The following is a 21,039-nucleotide window of genomic DNA, read 5'->3' as shown; positions in this document are numbered from 1 at the left end:
GAATAATAGTGGAGTGCATGTCTGCACAACTTTAACCCCAGTAGGGGTTAGTGCTAGGAGGTCAATGTAAGTGCAGGAGCTCTGCTCAGGGGGCCTTCAAACAGGCTTTCTTTTGCCCTGCTTCATCGTCTCACGATTATTTAAAGTTTCCAGACAATTGAAGAGGGATCAGTTTCATACTCATGTTTGTGTTGTTCTTTCCCTTTCAGTCCGGACTAATCACAGAATACAAAGTAGGCTGTATTCTTTAAGTGCGATGTCTGACCTGACCTTGCTGACAGGGGTCAGGTTCAGCATGGGGCGGATGCAAAGGGATCGCCACCTTGCCTTTTCTCTGATCCTGCAGGACTGTCTTCTTACAGTGACATCACTCCTGTCATCTGCAATTGGCCACTTACATGCGTGACTGCCCTGCCTGTTTACTCATGTGTAGCACATGGTGACCTTATGGCTCAAATACCTTAAAGGATAATGCTTCCACATGTGTCTTCCCTAGTGCCTGTGGGGTTAATCTTGGTACAGTGTGTGACAGATTCCTCCCCTCGTCAGCAGATTGGGTACTGTAAGGAATAGTTAAGTACCCACCTCATAACATAAGAGTAACTGGGCTCAAATTGTACATATAAATGTTCTATAAAGAAGAGAAATGGTCTACTGCATTGTAAAAATAGCCCACAGATATGAGTTAAAGAACATATTTAGAAATGCACAGTCTGAAATTATGAATAATTTTTAAGAACTGAAAACATAATGTTCTTTTATGGATGTTCTTAATGTTTTCATTCTCATCTTTTCCTACTCAATCTTTTTATACAGACTCCATCATAAGCTGTTTGCTGATGTTGCAAAAGTGCAAAAACAACACGGTCTGCAAAGTTGTCTCAAAGACATTTTGAAAGCTGTTTCGAGAAAGTATATGTGTGTGCACAACACTGAAGCTCTGCTGACAACAGCTCGATAATGGGACCTGTGTAACATTAACCTGCTCTCCAGCCTCACTTCCTAACAATCGGGGAGTTTTTGCTCATTTACAGCCCCAGCGATGAAGGCAGGTACAATTAAGAAATCACTGTCAGCATAAACCAACTCATATAAAGCAAGTGAAGGACCAGGAAGACAGTGATTGTGTAAACTAGCTAAAAAGGAGTGGAAGGTTTTTAATCAATTCAATCTTGCTGTATTATTACAGGCAGATATGTCAGACTTAATTGCATGCAAGAATATCCTTCCCACACACCAGGGTTCATTGTTTGTTAAGGCAATTTTTATTTCACACTTTAAGAGTACGGTGAGTTTCTATGAATCTTCACACAGGTCTTTGCAAGTCTCAGAGCACTCTGGGTCTCATGCAGCTCTAGGATGTGTAAGTAGAGCTGTCTGTCAGTTTCAGATTGTGGAAAGTGGCCTGGTCCAGAGCAAATAGTCTCAACATGTCAATCTCCAGGGGGTGCATGTCCCCTGTGATGATCAGAGAATGCAGGGGTGGCCCCAGGTCAGCCAATGCCATCTCTGTAAGGGTGCCGGTGCAGATCTTCTGGTTTTCCGCCCCCACCCTGGCCAGACCCACGCAGATGGTGTCTTCAGTGATGGCTGCCACACAGAAACAGCTCCATTAATAGATTGACTGCAGTGTGGAATTCAGATCTGGATTGCAGAAAATTCTATGACACTATCACATTTATATTTAAGCTTCTAAAAAGAAAAGTAAATCCCCCATGAAAATGCCATTGTTTTTCTTTAAGCTCTACTTCTGAAACTTAAATTCAGAATTCACCACTCATGGAAACAAATCATTTTTTAACAAAAATTGAGCTTTTCTCAATTCTTAAGAAAAGTAAAACCCAGCCTATTTTACTTCACTTTAAAATTCAGCTGAATGTTAGCAGTCATTATATGACCTCAGGTTAAGTGAATTTAAAAGTGATACAAAATTATCTCAGTTGTGTCAAATTTGAATATTAATGAATCAAGCCTGGCAAAAAGTTTCTGAATCTATTAAATGTATGCAGTTTTTGTAAGTTTTGGCCAGTTGGGGGCAGTGTACAGTAGGGTACACCCCATGACACCCTGGTACACAGCTCTTTTAATCTCACCCAGCTCCTCGTGCTGCTCCCTCCTATTGTGGACAATCTCCAAGAGTTGCTGGGCAGCCTGCTTCACACTCATGTAGCGTGGTGGCTCATAAATCTTCCGACCCCTGGGAAAACAATACAAATCTGTGTCAATTATATGAGAGGGGCAACTAAAGTGAAAGTGGAGATGGTTTGAACTAAAAAATAGGGACACATTTTTGTGCAAAGGACAAGTTGTTTGAGGTGTTGTTTGAGGTAGGTGTTTGAGACAAGTTACCCAGCCACATTGTCGAGTTAGAATTCCTTGGATCCTTCATCATGTGGCACATCACTATATTAGTCAGATCAGTCAAACAATGGCATTAGCAACCAAATAAGCAAGATAGGCCAATGCCATAATTTCCATTGATACTGGTCTCTAGCTACACTGAAGGCTCTTTTTTTTAACAGCTATACAATGATTATAATAATGCTAAATCCAGTGTCCTAGATGAATTATGTCAGATTAATTTTGTGCTACATGACTGATTCTCTGTAACTGTAACTTTTCACACTGTATTGCTGTTGAGGGCCTCTATTTTAGCTAGTCAACAGCAGAGCAAATGTCTTTTCCTCCACTGGTACAATGGCACCAGCATACAGAGGGCACACTCTGACAAGAGGCCACTCATGCAGACCCCCCGACATGCCCATATTTACTTCAACACAAAAACTCTCTACCTCTTATCTAGTGGGATGCAAGAGAAACTAGCTGAAAGCACATCATTTTGTCTTCTTTGGCATATGCTGAAGAAAGAGAGGTCCACATTTTTCATTTAGTGTTTTAAAACACATTGAATAACAGAATTCTTTAAACCACCAACAGCTTATTTAATTTTAGAATTATTAAAACTTTTATTAGAGAACATCTGTGAAGCTGCATAATATAATAAGAAACTCGAGGTTTTGACTACCACAGAAAATGGTTTCTGTGTTTTTATTATGTATACCAACAATATCATTCCAAAACACATGCTTTAGTGGAAGCCATTTATATTAAATTTCCTTGTAATAATACAACTATGCACATAAATCTGGGATAAATTAAATCCCTTTACTGTATATGAGAAGCAGATTCAATTTTTAAATGACAAGACTGGAAAAACTCAATTTGCTGAACATGGATCATATTATTAAATGGCATAATACTCCCTCCCATTGGGAAACATTTAAAAATTAGCACATGACAAGATACCCAATGCACTGAGCAATAAACAGCACTATCATTCTTACATCAGTGCATTAAACACAGGGACTTGTAAGAGCAATTCTTTTCCTAAGCAGACAGCATGTTTGGATTTTAATTAGCACTCTTCAAAACTAACAATTATAATCTGTCATCTATGTAATACATTCTCCATTACATCACTGTACACAATGTAACAGATCAGCTCCAGGAACTTATACAGTATTTGTACATACCTAAAATTATTTTAATTCACTTTATCACAGTAGTTTCACTCTGAGGCCTATTTGTATAACAATACCTATAGAGAAGCTGGATTCTGTATGAAGGTATTTTCAAGACATACCTCATTAAATTCTCCAGGGACTGCTCCTTGACTTTAATATCTGAAAATAAGAGTCATTTTGGGTCATTGTAGAAAACTGAAGAAAAAAGGGTACAATTGTTTTTTCTAAATCATCTTAAGTGGGAACACCAGCTAGTGCTATTAGCAAATAACGCATGATGATGGAAATAAATTATATGAACACAGCAATGGACTAAAGCTGGAACTTACAGCCTTCAGTCTTCCCAATGAAATAAAATAACAAATATCCATCCACTTTCTAACCTCTTTAACCAACACAGGGTCACAGAGGAGACGGAGCCTAATCCTAGCAAGCAAAAGGCGCAAGGCGGGATACACCCTGGATGGGACCCCAGTCCATCATAGGGCACGCACAGGCACAGACACACACACACTCACATCTGGGTAAATTTCACAGAAGCCAATTAACCAACCATTATGTCTTAGGACGGTGGGAGGAAACCCCGCAAACACAGTGAGAACATAAAAACTCCACACAGGCAGCATCCCAGGTCCAGAATTTAACTCAGGGCCCCAGTGCTGCAAGACAGCAATGCTAACCACAGGACCACCATGCCCCCCATTACAAATATCACCCAAGTTTATTTTACTGCCGTGAGCCAAGTCAGAGAGGAGACATTCTCAGATGCTAGAAGTTGCGAGCACAGTCAGTCCACCACGTAGTGTACTGTCTTTCTCACCAGCTTTCATTGTGGAATTCAGGTTCACTGTCTCTTCTTTTCTGCACAAATTACCATATTTAAACCACAGAAATGGACTGAGTCAGATGCTTGCACGAATACTAAAAGTGTCCTTCTGAGACACATTTACATAAAAGACTGAAAAAGAGTCACATTTTAATCACTGAATTTTTACAGCAGAACCGACACAAGTAATTATTTTTACCCTCTGAGCTAAACATAAATCTAGAATTTGTGAATTTCCTGGACCCATACCAAAACCCATTTCAGTGCTTTGTATTTCAATGATGTTTCTGCCTGCAGTAATAGCTGTCTGATGTGCACAGATGGGGAAATGTGTGACCTTTAACACACATCACTCACACTTGCCACTGCAAGATGCGTGCTCCCGCCTCTGTATCCACATTAGCTATCGTTTATTTCATGAGTCCTGCTGGGGATGGCAACACTATTCTTAATCTCAGAGCTTTACTGCCTTTGAATCACTTTAATAATGCCACCCCCCGCTCTAGGCAAGCCGCAATTACCCACGATACCGCAGCTGTGACAGCACCAGGTGAGGGCTGTTAAAAATCCAGCAAGGCCAGCACACAAGGGAGCATCAGCCCCGTCGCTGAGATGCATAATGAATGAGAGTAGCTCTGGTGCCCACACAGCCTTTCTCTTCAGACTAAATTAACTGCCTGAAATTAACTACTGTTGTCACTGGGACTTCGAGCACTGGAGAGGGGCAAACTAGGTCCACATCTTGAGGCACAAAATAAATTTCTACAGCACTACAACAGCAATCTGAATACAAGCACTCTGACCATCTGTCTCCCAGAACAAAGTAGCTCCATTACAAAAAAAAAAGAGACTTCCACACATTTTTGTTAAACCAAATAGAGGAAATCTGATGCTTTGGAGACTCCAGTTGGCACCCACTTAACTAGAAATCAGTAATCTTTCAGTCATAGCACATCTTTTTCAGGTAAGGAACTCCCTATTTTCAAAGATGTCTGAAACTGTTGTCATCAAATCGTGTCCATTGCTAGCCATCATTGAGATAATTTCATTTACTACAAGCATCAACTTTCTGTGGACTGAAAATGTAGAGTTTTATTAAAAAAAAAGTTGTATTTAAAAGTGAAGCAGAATATGAACTCCTATGAACTAAATGAGGTCAGTTACAGAGAGACTCACAATAATGGGCCGGCAAACAGAGCTGCAATGAAAACAGGGCCAGTGACACAGTGTGTCTTTTCAGTTGATATTGTCCAAATTGATCCAGGAATGATAGGAAAGTGCTACCTTCTCTGCTTGGGAATCCTACCTCACCTTACCTATTTTATCACTGCTTTAGACCACAAGCTTTCATGTTCCTTTTTTGCTCCCCCGGAGACCTCCTTTTGCATATTTCCTAACTGCTGCTGTTTTCAGCTCATTTTCTTTACTTTACAGTTCTACTAAGAATTCACACCTTCAGCTGAGATTTTTTAATCTAATTGGAGCATCTCTAACTGTGCTATAATGACAGTGAGTCTTGAAGAAGGAAGATCAGAAGCTCTGAACTGCAGTTTTTGATCAAGCGGCTCTACGTCGCTCACTGATTTTCTAAAACCTTCCTATAAGAAACATAATAAAGATAATCTTCCATTCAGACAACAAAGCTGCTGGGTGTCGTACTGCACAAATTACTCCAAATTGGTGCAGTAGGACACCCAGCAGCTATGTTGTCTGAATACGAAAGGCCTCCCTCTCCCACGGTGGCTCTTGGATATTGACATCTCTTGGATAAACTCTGTTAGTGTCTTTCACAGACCTTTCAGTCGTGCTTTGTAGAAGCCTATTCTCAGGTCTTGCGTATCTATACATTGGAGACCTTCTCCATCTCTGCCTCTCAGCCCCCAGTCTCCTATCCTTTCTACAGCCTGTGGCCTGTGGCTGGAAGGTTGCCAATTCTATTCCCGCGGCCGGCAGAGGAATCCTACCCCATTGGGTCCCTGAGCAAGGCCCTTAACCCCAACTGCTCCAGGGGTGCTGTACAATGGCTGACCCTGCGCTCTGACCCCAAGCTTCTCTCCCTGTCTGTGTGCCTGTGTGCCTGTGTGCCTGTGTGCCTGTGTGCCTGTGTGTCTGTGTGTCTGTGTGTCTGTGTGTCTGTGTGTCTGTGTGTCTGTGTGTCTGTGTGTCTGTGTCTCAGCCAGAGCAAACTGGGGTATGCAAAAAGACAAATTCCTAATACAAGAAATTGTATAGGGCTAATAAAGTGATCTTATCTTATCTCACAAGTTTTCTCTAAACCCAGGTGTAATGGATGCACAAGAAACAATTGAACTCAGACAGAATGACATACCTGCAATACCAAGTGCCAGTCAGGGGGCTGGACTTACAGATTTACACACTCTTTAAAGAATAATGTACAGAACAATTCCAAAAGAAACATTAGAGCAAAATGTGTCGATCTATAATGCCATCATTTCCTGAGCTTATTTACTTTCTAAGTGGTGCAGCTACTGCACCTATTCTTTCACAGCAGCTAAACACATTTAAATATTAAAATAGTCTTTATTGCTGCTGGATCTGGACCTTTAGCTGCATTACTTCAGTACCTTTATCGATCTTAAAGAACCTATTAGCCATTTATTGTTTTAAACTGTATGCAACTGTAGAGAGCTCCTGATAAGGGCACCTGCTAAGCAGATAATTAATACACCACAAAAAAAACTCCTTCCCAGAAGAGAACAGCTGAGTTTCTGATTCTGGGAAGTCTAGTCTAATTGTATTCCATTATTGGTGTTAAACAAAACTGCACAAGAACATTCAAAAACATTTTATTTCCCAATGACAAAACTATCATTGGGAAAGCTGCACCTGCACCTTTTCCCACTACTCTCTTCTGTTTTTATTCCACTAACAAAAGATAAAAGGTGGTAAACTGTGATTTCACCCTTGTGCAACAGTGTCCTGGGCAAAACTAAGGAATACAAATAACATATACAGTTTTTATTTAAGAAGATTTAGTCAAATGAGAATAAATTCCCATTTCCATACTATATATTGACCATGTCAGGCATATGAGCTATGAACTCTAAAAATAAATATGTTGGTTAAATGCCTTCTATATTAAATTCCTTCTGAAAGTTGTTATGAATATCAAATGCAACCACAGGAACTAAAATGTCCTGGAAAACTGCATCAGAATAGGCACATTACTGTTTGCCTGATTGTATTAACATTTTAAATATTCTGCAATTAAATTTAAAAGAATGACAGAACAAGAGCACATAAAATGATCATACTCATTAGGGTTCTAGAAGGCTGCTGCTCATTGTGCAATAGGGTGAATCAGAGATCAGCAGAGGTGTTATAGTATTCGCCCATCGTTGTGCTCCATCTGGGAAGAACCCTAGCCAGAACTTCCAAGAATATAAAAACTCTTAAGGCACTTTCATTCATGTCAAAGTATTCTTCTTACTTCAAGTATTAAAAATATGTAATGTATTTCTATCTCTACATCCCTTTGTGAAAGATCACCAAGGACCAAATGTATTTAATATCACATAAGACCCCTGGACCATGTAAAGGCATGACAGCATCCTCCTCCTCCTCTCTTATCTCCTATTAATCTCCATTTCAATTTGTGTACCCAAAAAACCTTTTATTCCTGCAAAGAAGCGCTTGCAGCAATCTGTAACCTTGAAGCACAGGGCACTAGGCAAGTCTACACACTGGACAGGACACCAGTTTATTACACGGCACTGCATATTTAACATGACTTTTAAACCTGGCAATGCAGGTGTCCTCAGTGGTTCGATAGCTGCTCAAATGATGTCCTCACCGTGGCAGGGCCTGTACTCTTAGGTTGCTGTGTAGAACTACAATATCCACTGCGATGTCGGACAAGAGGCAGCAAGGACAGACACTGAAGGCAAAGAGCCATCAGTCACGGGCACTGATCTCACATTAACGAGAACGCATGAATCTCACTCAGTTTCAAACCAACGTCTGTTGTTAGCCAACAGCCACAGAGCATTTGCCACCTCTCAGCCGGCTCTGGGACCTGCAATGAACAAACTCTTGACGGTCAAGTGACGAGAGCCGACACAACAAAGCCGTCTGTGGACTGATCTCCAAACTTGATGGTTTGTAGTTTCATACAAAGAAAGTGCTTATTGCTCCCCAGAGTGTATAGAGTGGTGATTAATAGTATAGGAATTAGTGGCCTCACTCATAACTCAGGCAATCTATTTGTGAGTCTTGGGGGGCTCTGCTCATGTTTCCCTTCACACATGGGTGAGCATCCCCCTGGATTCCCTCCATCAGTCACAGGAGCACAGTTTTCAAGTGCCAAGGAGCAAGGCAGAGCAACCTATAGAATTTTAAAATAGACAAGAACAACTACAAACAGCTTTCATTTACAAAGTGGCAAAGCATGTTATAGAAATGCTCCAAGGACAGATCACTGAAATGTACCATTAGTCTCTAAAGTCCAAAGGAAATAAAAGCAGGAATTTAACTTGGTTCTAAAAACAAAAATTGACTAATTAAATTTCAGGACAGGGTAACACAATTATGTTTCACATAATTTTTGGATATGATGCCTCCTTGTTCTCTGCAACAGATTTACCTTTTTAATGGTTTACACATTATCCTGTGTACTTTGGTCATTTACAGTAAAATCATACAAAGGGGAACTATCTTAAACTAAATGACTGGGAAATAAATACCAAATGAATAGTTGTTTCAGAACACCAGTTTTCCTTTTAAAACATTTAATTCTAATTTGCCCTAGTTAGTTTATTACTTAGTCTAATCTACTTTAATTCTAAGCTTCCCATGGTACATATTCCAAGCTTTATTAATCTTTAAGAAAATCAGACACTTTCTCTGGAGCTATAAATGTCCAGCGTTACATTTTGAATCATTATAGGGATATGGGAAGTCACTATTAAATTTTTTCTGAAGAAAGAAAAAGAAGAAATATTATAAAAATTGTGAAAATCAGTATTTTGAGGATTTTGAAGGGTGAACTTACACTCTGTAGTCTATGGAGCTGCACCTGACACTAAACGTCTCTCCTTGCACAACTAGGTGGTTTGCTGTGTGCTTTACATTCTTCTAAATTCTAATATCTATCACACAACTGAGCTCTTGTGTGCGAAATTACATGTGAAAATTTCTTAAAATTATAATTTCAGTGTAAATACAACATAACACTTCTTAAACGTCATAAATTCTGCTTGTTAATCTGTTATACAATCCCTTATTGTTCTTAGTACAATACAATCATTTACCAAAACTATCCTCCATGTATTACATGAGGTCGAAGTTCACATTCCTGAGAAATGGCAGTTGTATTAGTAACTCTTAATCTTCAAATGACAGAGCAGTGTTTTACACTTGTTGCAATCAGAAACTATGCACAGTTAACTCCTGGCACTCACCGAGCAGACAGAGGGTGTGCATTCCACTGGCGCGATTCTTCCTAATTTTATCATAAAAGCTCTCAGGCTTCCACGTGTCTGTCCAGAACACTATGGACACCGTCTCCCCAAAACTGTACAGCTGAAAGAGAAGCATTCAAGATTAGGTCACACATCCTATTCCCTGGTGGTACACTGGACAGTGTTGTTTGAGTGCAGGAGTCAGGACACCCCAACGTGCAGCACACGGCTGGCACAGCCCTGCCAGGACTCTAAGAGGTGCACTGCTGAAGGCCGGGGGGGGGGGGCAGGCATAATCACATCAAGGCCCAAACAAGATGCTTCCTGTTTTTCACCATCTTGGAGAAACACGTCAGCAAAATCCTGCAGTGCTTCTTCGACACTTCTATATATATCTATATATATATGACAAGAATAAACAAAACATGACAATGTAACTAAACTACTGCAACAGCCAAGGTTAACCTTGATAGATGAATACTGTCCAACGTCTATGTTCTCTTCTAGACTACAGTGTGGGGTGGTTCAGTGTAGATTCAACAATGCACTGAACTAAACCCAGATGTTACAGACTGTGTCTGAGGCATATCCCCCTTGGGACTGGCAATAGGAAAGCGCTGCTGACCATCACATTTAGATGACAAAAATAATATTTTCTTTTATTCCAGAATGCAAGATGCAAAAATAAAAGGTAGCAAATAAAATTAGGGGATTTCAATTCCCCAAGCATAAACTAGATAAGGCCTACAGGGAACTGCGCATCCGGAATTTAAATGAAGCCAATGACAAATGACCTCTAAATCAATCTGTCCAGGAATCCTGAAGAGACTTTGTAACAAGCAAGACCAGGTGAGGGACCCTATGGGGAGCAGAAATCACAGCATGTCATAATTGCAATCGGAATTCACATCTCTATAGCTTACATCTTTACTTTCGCTTTAGGAAAAGGAATAAAAGTGTATTTACGACAAGTAGAAAATGGACGGTCAGGTTTCAAGGACACAATGCCTGCTGTGAGTACAGGTTTACCCCAACAGACAGGAAACTTAAAGCTACACTCAGCAGGGAGAGCAGCACCTCTGACCTATCAGCAAAATAGTCAGGAGAAAGAAACTCCTTAAGGGCGTGGAAAAAGGAAATAAAGAAAGACAAAAGAGTACAGTAACTTAAAACCTAACCTTAAACATTAAAAAGGTTACACACAAAAAATACATACACATAATAAACACTAACAAACTGCAAGTCTAAGAGATGTTAATGATTTTAGTGCATATCTAGGAAAGGCACTGGCTATTAGATTAAATGCACAGAATATTCAGTTTATTCTGAAGTTCAATAAGAAATATAATGTGTAGATTTATACTTTTACAGAGATGTTTTTAAAGCTATATTATACAACTATTTATATCAGAACATCAGTTTAAGAGCAGTGTCTACTCCCCCTGGCACACAAGTGAACATCTGACTCGCACTGTGACCTGGGTGCATCTCTCAACACCACTGCCTGTCACACTGCTCTGCTTTGGGACTTTTTACGACCACCGTCTGCCCAGTCACCCTCTTCACTTGTTTCAGCTGTCCCACATGAAAGGCAATCATGTCCCTTTAGGTATGCTAAACCAATATCCATGTAACACAACACCAGCCTCCCTTAGCTGGCATTCTAACATCAGACAGACACTCACCACAGAGCCATACAGGCTGGAACTGTGATAACTTATAGCCCCACACCAGGTCAAGCTACACAACCCTTTAATGACAAGAAAAGACTGCTGACTTTCTTCAGCAGGAAACTCCAATTCTCATTTTGCATTTAATACTGCATTTTCTTTTCTCAAATAAAGACACAACAGCAAAGGGATCAGAAACTGGTGGGCATATGAAGAAACTGGAAGACGTTAGTCCAGGCATGTTCCCCCTGGCAAAATCCTGAAGTGCAGCACCAGCCACAGAAAGAGGAGATCAAATTGCATAATGATCTGTTTCTTCATGGCAGGGATTTGGCATCTCAAAGACTAGCATTATCTTGACAAACAAGGCCCTGACTTTGCATTACAAATTCCATGTCTGCAGCCAAATGTTGAGGGAAGAAAGCAGCTCTGCAGACCAAAGCATATCATTCTCAGCTCTGCCAACTTTATTCTAACTCCTCAAATATGAAAGGAATGGAAACTGTTGACCTTCTATTCTTCAAAGTTGTGTGAACATTATGTTTTTAATACCATTTGTAACAAGATGTAGCTACAGAAGACTTTAAGTCCGCTCCCTTCTGCATTGTAACCATGAGCTACCCAAACCCTTTTCTTCTATGGTGGACAAAGACACAGGCACTAAACAATGGGATTACATGAGGCAAAGCCATTGGGTTTATTTTAGTTATAAAAAGACTCTATGATTTGGTCATTCACATCAATATATGTTTCAAAACAGATTGATATGACTGCACATTTATTTCTTGGAAAATTAGTTTCATTTTTTAAAATAAGACTCATGATATACCTTCTTTCTGCATGACTACACTTGAGGTCCAATCCATATAAACCCGATAGGATGTGCAGTGCTTCACACTAGGGATGATATTTAGCATTTTTGTAAGAATGTTTTAATGATTTTTTATGACCCTGTGCCTCAGAAACTAGGCAGTAACAATATAACACAAATCCAGCCTTTAAGAAAAGACAAGATTACTGTCCTGCAGTCAAGAACAAGTAGCGAGACTGAATAAAACAAAGATTATAGATTGCTACAGCTGTTTAAGTAACAGCTGACATCAGGTACAGGTCTTTTAAGACCTGCAAGCAATACTTTGCAAAGAGACTCAATGCTGTTGTTTGATGATGCTCATTAACATACATTAACCTAGTTTTGATTTTTAAGCCAGTACAACTTGGTTGTATCTTTTGGGTAATTATCCAGCTGGAAGATGAATCTCCCCTCTCTGTACGTTGCTACATTCATTTTTCCTTCTATCTTCACAAGTCTTCCAGGCCCTAAGGCAGTGAAGCTTCTGCAGCATGATACTACCATCACCATGTTCACAGAAGGGATGATGTTCTCTGTTACACTTGCGCAAAACATAGTGCTTACCACTGAGACCAAAAAGGTCCATTTTGGTCTTGTCATACTATTGAATCTTCTTCCACTTGGTCTCAGAGTCTCCCACATGCCTTCTAGCAAAATGTAGTTGAGATTTGATGCAAGTTTCTTGTTACACTGTCATGACTTCTAGATATATTTGGTTTCACCAGAGTCTATTTAGGTGCGTCATAATAAAGGGAGTGAATACTATGCAATCACTTATTGTCTGTTTTACATTTATTATTAATTTAGGAGGATTTATACACTTTTGTTTTCACTTTGACATTATAGAGTGTTTTGAATGATCAATGGCAAAAATTCCATATACAATGTGATTCTATATTGTAATACTGTAAAATGTGAAAAAGTCCAAGGAATGAGAATACTTTTAATAGTCACTGCAGAAACACTTTACTCCCGGCTACAAGTTTTTCAAGCTATTCTAAATTTTATCATAACACACATTGATTCTTCAGGGTACGAACATCGGAATCAAGAAATGTGTTGTATAAAAACACATTTTCGCGGACCAACTGGGTTCAGTGCTGCAGTACACCTTCATCCTGAGATTAGAAAGGGTTCTGGTGCTCTGGAAGACATCTTGCCTGGTGCCAGTACCCAAAAGGGGGCACCCTATAGTCTTGAATGACTACAGACCAGTGGCACTGACATCACGCCTAATGAAAACTCTGGAAAGGCTTGTACTGGACCACCTCAGACCCCTGGTGAGTACAGCACTGGACCCCCTGCAGTTCGCCTACCGGTCACACTTGGGAGTGGAGGATGCCGTCATCTATCTATGAGCTAACTCTCACCTGGAGAAGACGATGAGCATTGTTAGAGTTATGTTTTTTGACTTCTCCAGTGCCTTTAACACCATCCATCCACCATTACTGAGAGATAAGTTAAGGGCAGCGCAGGTGGACACTCCTCTGGTGTCCTGGATTATAGACTATCTGACCTGCAGGCCACAGTATGTACGGCTACAGAGCTGTGTGTCTGAACAGGTTGTTAGCAGTACTGGGGCTCCATGGGGGACTGTCCTTGCTCCATTCCTGTTCACCTTTTACACCTCTGAGGCATGTCACCTCTGAGGTGTATTAGAGAGGGGAGGGAGGAGGAATGTAGGAGCCTGATTACCAGCTTTGTGGAGTGGTGTCATCTTAACCATCTCCAGCTAAAAACCAGCAAGACTAAAGAAATGGTTATGGACTTACGAAGGAATAAGTCTCTGCTGAACCCTGTTTCCATCCAGGGTGAGGACATAGAGGGGGTGCAGTCCTACAAGTACTTAGGGGTACACCTGGATGTTAAGCTGGAGTGGTCTGGTAACACTGATACCCTGTACAAGAAAGGTCAGGGCGGACTCTATTTTCTTAGAGGCTCAGGTCCTTTGATGTGTGTGGAACACTGCTACACATTTTTTATGCATCAGTGGTGGCAGCGGCCATCTTCTACGCTGCTGTGTGTTGGGGCAGCAGCATCATGACAAGAGATGCAAATAGGCTCAATAAACTTATCAAGAAGGCTGGCTCTGTGTTGGGGCTGAGCCTTGACTCCATGGAGGTGGTGGCTGAGAGGAGAATGCTGACCAAGCTCACAGCCATCATGAACAACGCCTCTCATACGCTTCATAGGACTGTTATTGGGCAGCGGAGCACTTTTAGCAACAGACTGCTCCAGCTACGGTGTTCAAGGGAACATTTCCGCAGGTCCTTCCTCCCGGCGGCTGTCAGGGTGTATAACGCTGCCCTAGGCTAGGACTGTTAGCCCTTCATTTGCTCCTCTATGGACAGCATGTTGCTCTATTGTACTTTTTGGACACTCAATCTGTATATACCTATGCACATTTTGCACATATTTAATTGTTTTTACAGTGACTATGAGCATATTGTGCACACACCTATGTATTTATTTTTATTTATTTTGTATTGCTGTACATATTTTAATTTTTCGTCTATTCTGATGTCTGTTTTTTTTTTTGCTTGTCTTGGGCTGGACTGCTGTAACACATCAATTTCCCTTCAGGATCAATAAAGTCTTATCTATCTAAAAGCTGAGCAGTTATTTGTATATTTTTCCACATCCTGTTATTTGTTGCATGATTGTTGCAGTGTTTTGGAAGACACCTACACTTAGAGCAATGATGGAGAACTCCAACAGAGCCTTTCAGGCAGTGAGAAATGTCCCACCTGCAGTCCACAGCACCCAACTGCATTCATGATCGAGGCATTGTGGATGACTCTGTGCTGCACACCGGCCTTCACCGCTCGCAAAACCAGGTCACTGTGGGTAGTTGCCCTGCAGAGAAGAACACAACAAATGTGAATCTTAAAACTGAAACCCTGTTCCAAAGGATCCCAATACACAGCAATTGATCAGGTTCCAGCTTTATAAGCTAATGGCTTTAATAAAAGACAAAACTAGGAGCTACATGTTTAAAGCATGTTATAGTGTATAGCTACCTGGTGAAACTGAAATTATTTTAGTTATGCTGCTGTTTCACCAGAACAGCTTGCTCAAGGATACATTAGCAGTGTCTCACCTGGGTTTTGAACCCACAACCTTCCAGTTAGGAATCCAGAACCCTAATTGCTGCCTGCATACTCTGCCCCTTATCATACCAATGTGTTAATGTGGAAGGCCCTGTGGTAACCAGAGGAGCAATGCCTGATAAAATTGTGAACATGGATCTGTGCCTTGCAAAAGTATTCACCCCCTTTCGGACAGATAATTCCAACCACAAAGCATTCATTTTGAGCATTTAAGTTTTGTTAAAAAATATTTAATTTGAAAAATCACTTCACTTGCAGTTGCAGCTGTATATTTCATTGGCAGTTCAATACAAATGGACATCATTGGAAGCAAGTGAATACTTCTGCAAGGCACTAGGTGTGTTTTGTCAAAAATAATTTAACAATACAATATAGATCCTTTCAACTGCTTTTGTCTTTACGGCTAGCAACTAAAGAATTTCAACAAAGCACTGACCATATTTTGCTATGAAGTTTGTGTTTTACTGAAAAAAGTGGATGAAGCAACATATGTTCTAACAGATTTCCCACCAAAAAATCATCCTTTCCCATTGAACTGTCTTGCCACGTTTTTGTACAAAGCACGTTTTTTGGGAAGAAGTGCAACAGAGATGCTGTGGAGGCATGAGCAGTGTACTGTGTTTTCTGTGTGCTCTGAAAGCTGGATACGGAAGGAAATACCAGAGCCCTTTTCTATTGCAGCTCTGTACTGAGTCCAGGAAAAAAATATTTTGGTCTTTATACTGGCATTGCCTTTCATGCTGTCATCATTTAGTACCAAAAAAACACAGAACCAGAGGAAATCCGCCTTGAAATAAAGTGCCTGTAGCATTCAAAACCTCAACACCAGAAACCAATTCAACTTCTTCATTTTCAACATCCATTAATAACACAAATAGGGAAAAAAGCATACGTTGGGTACTGTTCAACGGGGACTATACACAGCTGCAAAAACAACAGTCTTGGATGTTCTCAACACTGTTCTATACCCAGTACTGGCCCAATAAACATTCTATGTGATAACCCACGGGATATTGGAGGACTGGGCTGTAGTTCAATGCAGCCAAAAGGCCAATAAAGAAAATGACCTCCCATTTTGTGTCCTTGTGAAACTTTCTACCTCTACACCCTGGAATTTTGCCTTTACATTCAACTCTCCTTCATGCTGTAAAAATAAAAAAGTACCTCGGTACCCTGTGTGCCAAGTACCATCGTGCTCTCTGGGTAATCCTGTGCCTGTGGTCACACATACCCCTTTAACTCCATGTTTTGGGGTTAATATGCTGCTGTACTCAAGGTTGCTATTTTTCTTTATATCATGAGTACCCTCCCCAAAACAAGGGAAAAAGTCTTCTTCATGGCTGTCTTGCTCAACTGTTACCTCTGAGAAGATCCCTCAATATATGTCTTGGTTCTGACCATCCTACTCATGCACTAGCTTGTCGTGTTTGACCTACAGGTACTCAGACCTTCAATGCAGGGCCTTGTTATAACAAAACTCTCCAAGGTCCCTCTGACGCAGCTTCAGAAGACCTGATTGCCTCTTCTTTGCCACAGCACACCCACCAACCACCACCTTCTATTGACAATGCTGCAGCTGGTGCTGGAGACCATTCAGTCCAGCTCTGTATTGAAATTCAAGCTTATTCCTCCTTCCTTCAGTGCTCTGGACACAGACATGCTTTGTCCCAAGTGAACTATTCTAGAAAGTCCTAAACCAACCCCCAGCCACCCCTGTCTGGTTTGTGTAACTACAGCAGATCCAGAATAGCTGGGGTAAGGAGATCCCTCTCCTTGCAGACCTGGTGTCTGCATGAAGGTCAGGACCCTGTCCATCTCCAAACCGCAGCAATGACTCCTCTGTCCTCTGGGGCTGCCTAATCTTTGTCCACAGAGCCCTCATTCTGGCTCTTTTCAGTCTTCATCAGGAGAAGACCTTTGGTTTCTGTATCTAAAAACTGCTTTTTTGCTGGTTATATTCTTCACAAAAAATCTGAAAGATTTCCATGTACACAATTATCTGTTATTCTGGTGAGGGAATGTTGCGGCACCCTAATCTGATGATAGGCCTATCCACTGTATGTCCTACAGGTCATCTGCCCCTCCATGTTAACCCATTCCAGTGGCCATCTGTTTGTTCTTCGAAATGAAAGGGAACTTCATTTCTTTGTGCCTGTAACCCTGCCTCCCTGAAAGAGAAGAAAAGCCACCAAGCTCCTCACTTGGCAGACCCTTTGCAATTTCATCAGTGAAAGAGGAAGAGAAGGAGAGTTATTAGTCCTGTACATCCTCAGGGTGAATTATATTTAATAAAAGACCAGGCATATTCACTGTGTGGGAATCAATACCTCAGCCACAGATTTGAGCCTAAGTTTTACAACTGCAGAACCAGGATTTTGCTTGTACATATTTTAACTCCCATTCTTCTAAAAATGTCTAAACTTAGCAAAGCCTGTCTCACTATAGGCAGAGTTAAACCTAAAGTAACAAACATAAATTCGCAGGCCTTTTATCAAGGATAGTTTGGGTATTTGGGTACTTGTTCTGATGTGTTTTAAAGGAAGGGAATTCTTATTGGAGATTAAAGAAGCAACAGGTCCTGGCTGACCATTCCTACCACTGTTTCAGCCTGTTATTAACTGTATTTAAAAAGGGCTCCTCAGCATACTTCAGCCCTGACAGAACACGAGAAGCCAGCTGTTCTTCTGGATTTCGTGGTTTGGATGAAAAAGAGCTGAACCAAACACTTCTGACAAACTTGAGCACAAGGTCCTCAGCCTGTCATTAAGCCTGCTTTCATAGATGGGCCCAATAGAAGGCTTCTGATTGTTTATACAGGATTGTACTTAAGCGCAATGGCATTTTTCTTTCCTCTGGCCAGGACCAAGTGCTATTGGACAAGAAAGAAACTGCTGTGAAACCACTTACATGTTCAGCACCATTTTGTTCTACACAGCCCTAACTAATCCTTTAACAATCTTTAGCACATCTGCATGTTATTTTTCCATTTTGTTTCCTTTCTTATCCTCTTAAACCTGAAAGTTAGATTTCTAATGTTGATGCTTTGCAAGTACATCCTAAGTACTGCAGCTTACTTATTCAAGCACCTTGTCAATTATTCAAGCACCTTTTGATTGTTATGTATAGGATGACTGACTGCAGTTATCATATAAAATTATTATATAATAAATAAATGTTGTATTTACATCTTAATTACAGAAGGAACTTTGGAAAATATGTTTTCACATACAACTGATATTTTCTGTGTATGGACAAATTTGTTTGCAGGCCAACGGATCTTAAGAAAGTATAATAAATAGCACTCTTATGAGAGGACTTTACAATGTACCACTTCATTATAAATTTTGTCTTGGTAATGCAAATTCTTTAACACTCAATTTTCATAAAATAGAATTGGGTGTTATTGCTACTCTATTCTATAAAGCTCCTGTCTTCGGGGGATATTACTACAAAGAACTGGATAAGATTCTCAGATTAATTAGCTACTAGCAAATCAGAAAAGGAAAATGGACTGAATGGTCTCTTCTCATTTGCAGCTCTTGTTTTCTGACACCATACATGAATAAAAACTTCTCTTCTTCTTGTTCCTACAATATACCACAGATCCTGACCTTTTTAAAAAATGTTCTTTCTGCAAACTAACCTCTCATTCCCAATTTGATCATCAATGCTGTGGAAAAAGTAGCCAGGCATGAACATCTGGGGAGAGTTAAGACTGCAGCCAATGCAATTTAAGAAAAACCAAAAAAGCCCCTTGCCAACTTTACCCAAACGGGTCTCCAACCACCAGGAATGCCACGTCACTGACATCCGCCCCCTTCAGAATGCCATCTGCCTCCTGTTCCACCATGTCCCTGTCCGCCAGGATCAGCTCTCTGCCGTAGTATTCCTCCTGGAGAGTGAGCACACAGAGGTACCTGACTAGTAGTGCAAACCAGAAAGCCTATAAACCTGTCAGACACCACTGGTATAAAATAATCCCACACATTTGGAAGGACAGTAATCAAACCAAGGATGGGCATCTGCCACTCTGGGGGCCTGGATGGCTCTATTATTTTCAGCCCTTCTTTTGCTTTGAAATTACTTCAAAACCAGGAAAAACACTTAATCTTTATCAGTTACTAATGGAAGAACACATGGTCTTTACAAAACTGTTCATTAAATATTTCTACTATGTTTCTGTGTCTGCATATTTTCTCAATACAAATTAACTATAAAATACACATAGCTGAAACCACCTGGTCTAGGTCTGTTCTCCAAAGCTAGAAGAAACAAAATGGACAAGATGGGCCAAATGAGCCCTTTAATTTACAAATGTTCCTTGATTCTAACAGAATAAGATATAAGTACTTTAGTAAAACTGCATAAAGGGATGTAAACAAATATATTACTCTACGTGTCTCTCCTTCCCCTAGATCCAACATTTAAGTCAGGCTGAACTAACTCTAATATCAGTATTATGCCTGTTTATTGAAAACCAAACACCACAACACAGCGAGCTATTCTGAATAAGACCAGAGGTCTGCAAGACTGAACCTCCTTATGCATGCTTAACACACATCCATAACTGAGACTGGACTGAGCATAATTCACCTGAGCATCGTTCATCTAGATTTTCTGACAATGCTCTACCAGACTCAGCTCTTGAAGGATGTCAGGGTTTATGAGCTTGATCTTGCTGATGTGTCAACAATAAACTAAATAACTAAACTAAAGAAGTATAATGAACATGTCCGCAAAAGGCATTAGGCATGGTCTTGCATTTTGAGAAATTAATACAATTGGGAGAATGTTGCAATCTATACATTTTATTTCACGTTTCTAAGCATATACCCTAAACCTAAAAAATTTCATAACATCATTATTTGACTTTAACTTTAAACCAAACTTCAGAGCAAAAGGAAACTTTAAATTTACCAGGCGATCCTTAATTGGATCAGCTTACCTAATATTGAAATTAAGAAAGTGAAATATGTATCTATAATTTATTCACTTTGTAACTGTTTAATTAAACTTCGATTCCCTTCAACAAATTCAGAAGAATGTATAAATAACTGGTACTTATTTTTTAAGCACCTAATCACAATCAGCACATTATATTGAAAACACATAAAAACAACATACCAACGCTTCCTTCCCCACAGTAAGTATAGACGTGTAAGCTTCCAGATAAACTCGACTGCACTTTCTAATAGTCTCTAAGCCTTTGACTGTGATATCTTTAGCATCTCCTAAACCCAATCCTATGAAATACAGCATTTTGACATCGGATATCGTTCAGTTAATAACAGATATTTGTAAGATGTTGGTGAGATAAAAAATAGTAACAACTAGTAAAACGCTAACAATTATTTTAAAGCAACGCGGCGTTTCTGCCTTTTACATGAATAGAATGACTTGTATTAATACTTTGACGACAGATGTTCAGAAGAAAAACTGCTGTAATTCATTTACAGGAACGCAATCCACAACTGAACACGTACAGATTCAGCCATTCATTCAATCTTTTCCGAAATCCACTACATCGCTTAAAAAAGCAATTAAACTACAAAAAGGTTCAACCACGATATAAACGAGTCTCCGTTTCTTAACATCCTACACGCAGTGCAACACACAACATGCTTTCGCCGCACTGT

The 21,039-nt window shown here is 40.2% G+C and overlaps 1 protein-coding gene across 2 annotated transcripts; it reads right to left on the bottom strand.

Annotated features, from left to right (window-relative positions):
- Positions 1-1,242: 1,242 nt before the first annotated feature.
- dph5 (diphthamide biosynthesis 5) lies at positions 1,243-21,034 on the bottom strand. 2 transcript variants are annotated; one of them, XM_006643077.3, is made up of 7 exons: positions 20,528-21,034; positions 19,171-19,295; positions 15,041-15,149; positions 9,771-9,891; positions 3,644-3,683; positions 2,094-2,197; positions 1,243-1,590 (listed from the first exon to the last, which is right to left on the bottom strand). In XM_006643077.3, exons 1-7 carry the CDS (start codon positions 20,660-20,662, stop codon positions 1,355-1,357), a joined length of 870 nt encoding a protein of 289 aa, XP_006643140.1. In that variant the 5' UTR covers positions 20,663-21,034; the 3' UTR covers positions 1,243-1,354. The 2 variants fall into 2 exon arrangements, with proteins under 2 accessions (XP_006643140.1, XP_015194775.1); XM_015339289.2 differs by lacking the exon at positions 20,528-21,034 and adding an exon at positions 19,997-20,186.
- Between the last annotated feature and the right edge of the window lie 5 nt (positions 21,035-21,039).

The sequence above is a fragment of the Lepisosteus oculatus genome, chromosome 9 (genome assembly GCF_040954835.1).
Source record: "Lepisosteus oculatus isolate fLepOcu1 chromosome 9, fLepOcu1.hap2, whole genome shotgun sequence".
NCBI classification, from domain to species: domain Eukaryota; kingdom Metazoa; phylum Chordata; class Actinopteri; order Semionotiformes; family Lepisosteidae; genus Lepisosteus; species Lepisosteus oculatus.
The sequence above is the reverse complement of the archived record's forward strand: the minus strand, read 5'-3'. Positions and strand labels throughout refer to the sequence as shown.

Excerpts from the sequence above, each read along its gene's own strand:
- dph5 (XM_006643077.3), bottom strand. The coding sequence starts at position 20,662 with ATGCTGTATTTCATAGGATTGGGTTTAGGAGATGCTAAAGATATCACA. Across the intron at positions 15,150-19,170 it reads GTGGTTGGAGACCCGTTTGG|GGCAACTACCCACAGTGACC; the intron begins GTAAAGTTGGCA and ends TCTTCTCTGCAG. Across the intron at positions 3,684-9,770 it reads GCACACCCTCTGTCTGCTCG|ATATTAAAGTCAAGGAGCAG; the intron begins GTGAGTGCCAGG and ends TCTTATTTTCAG.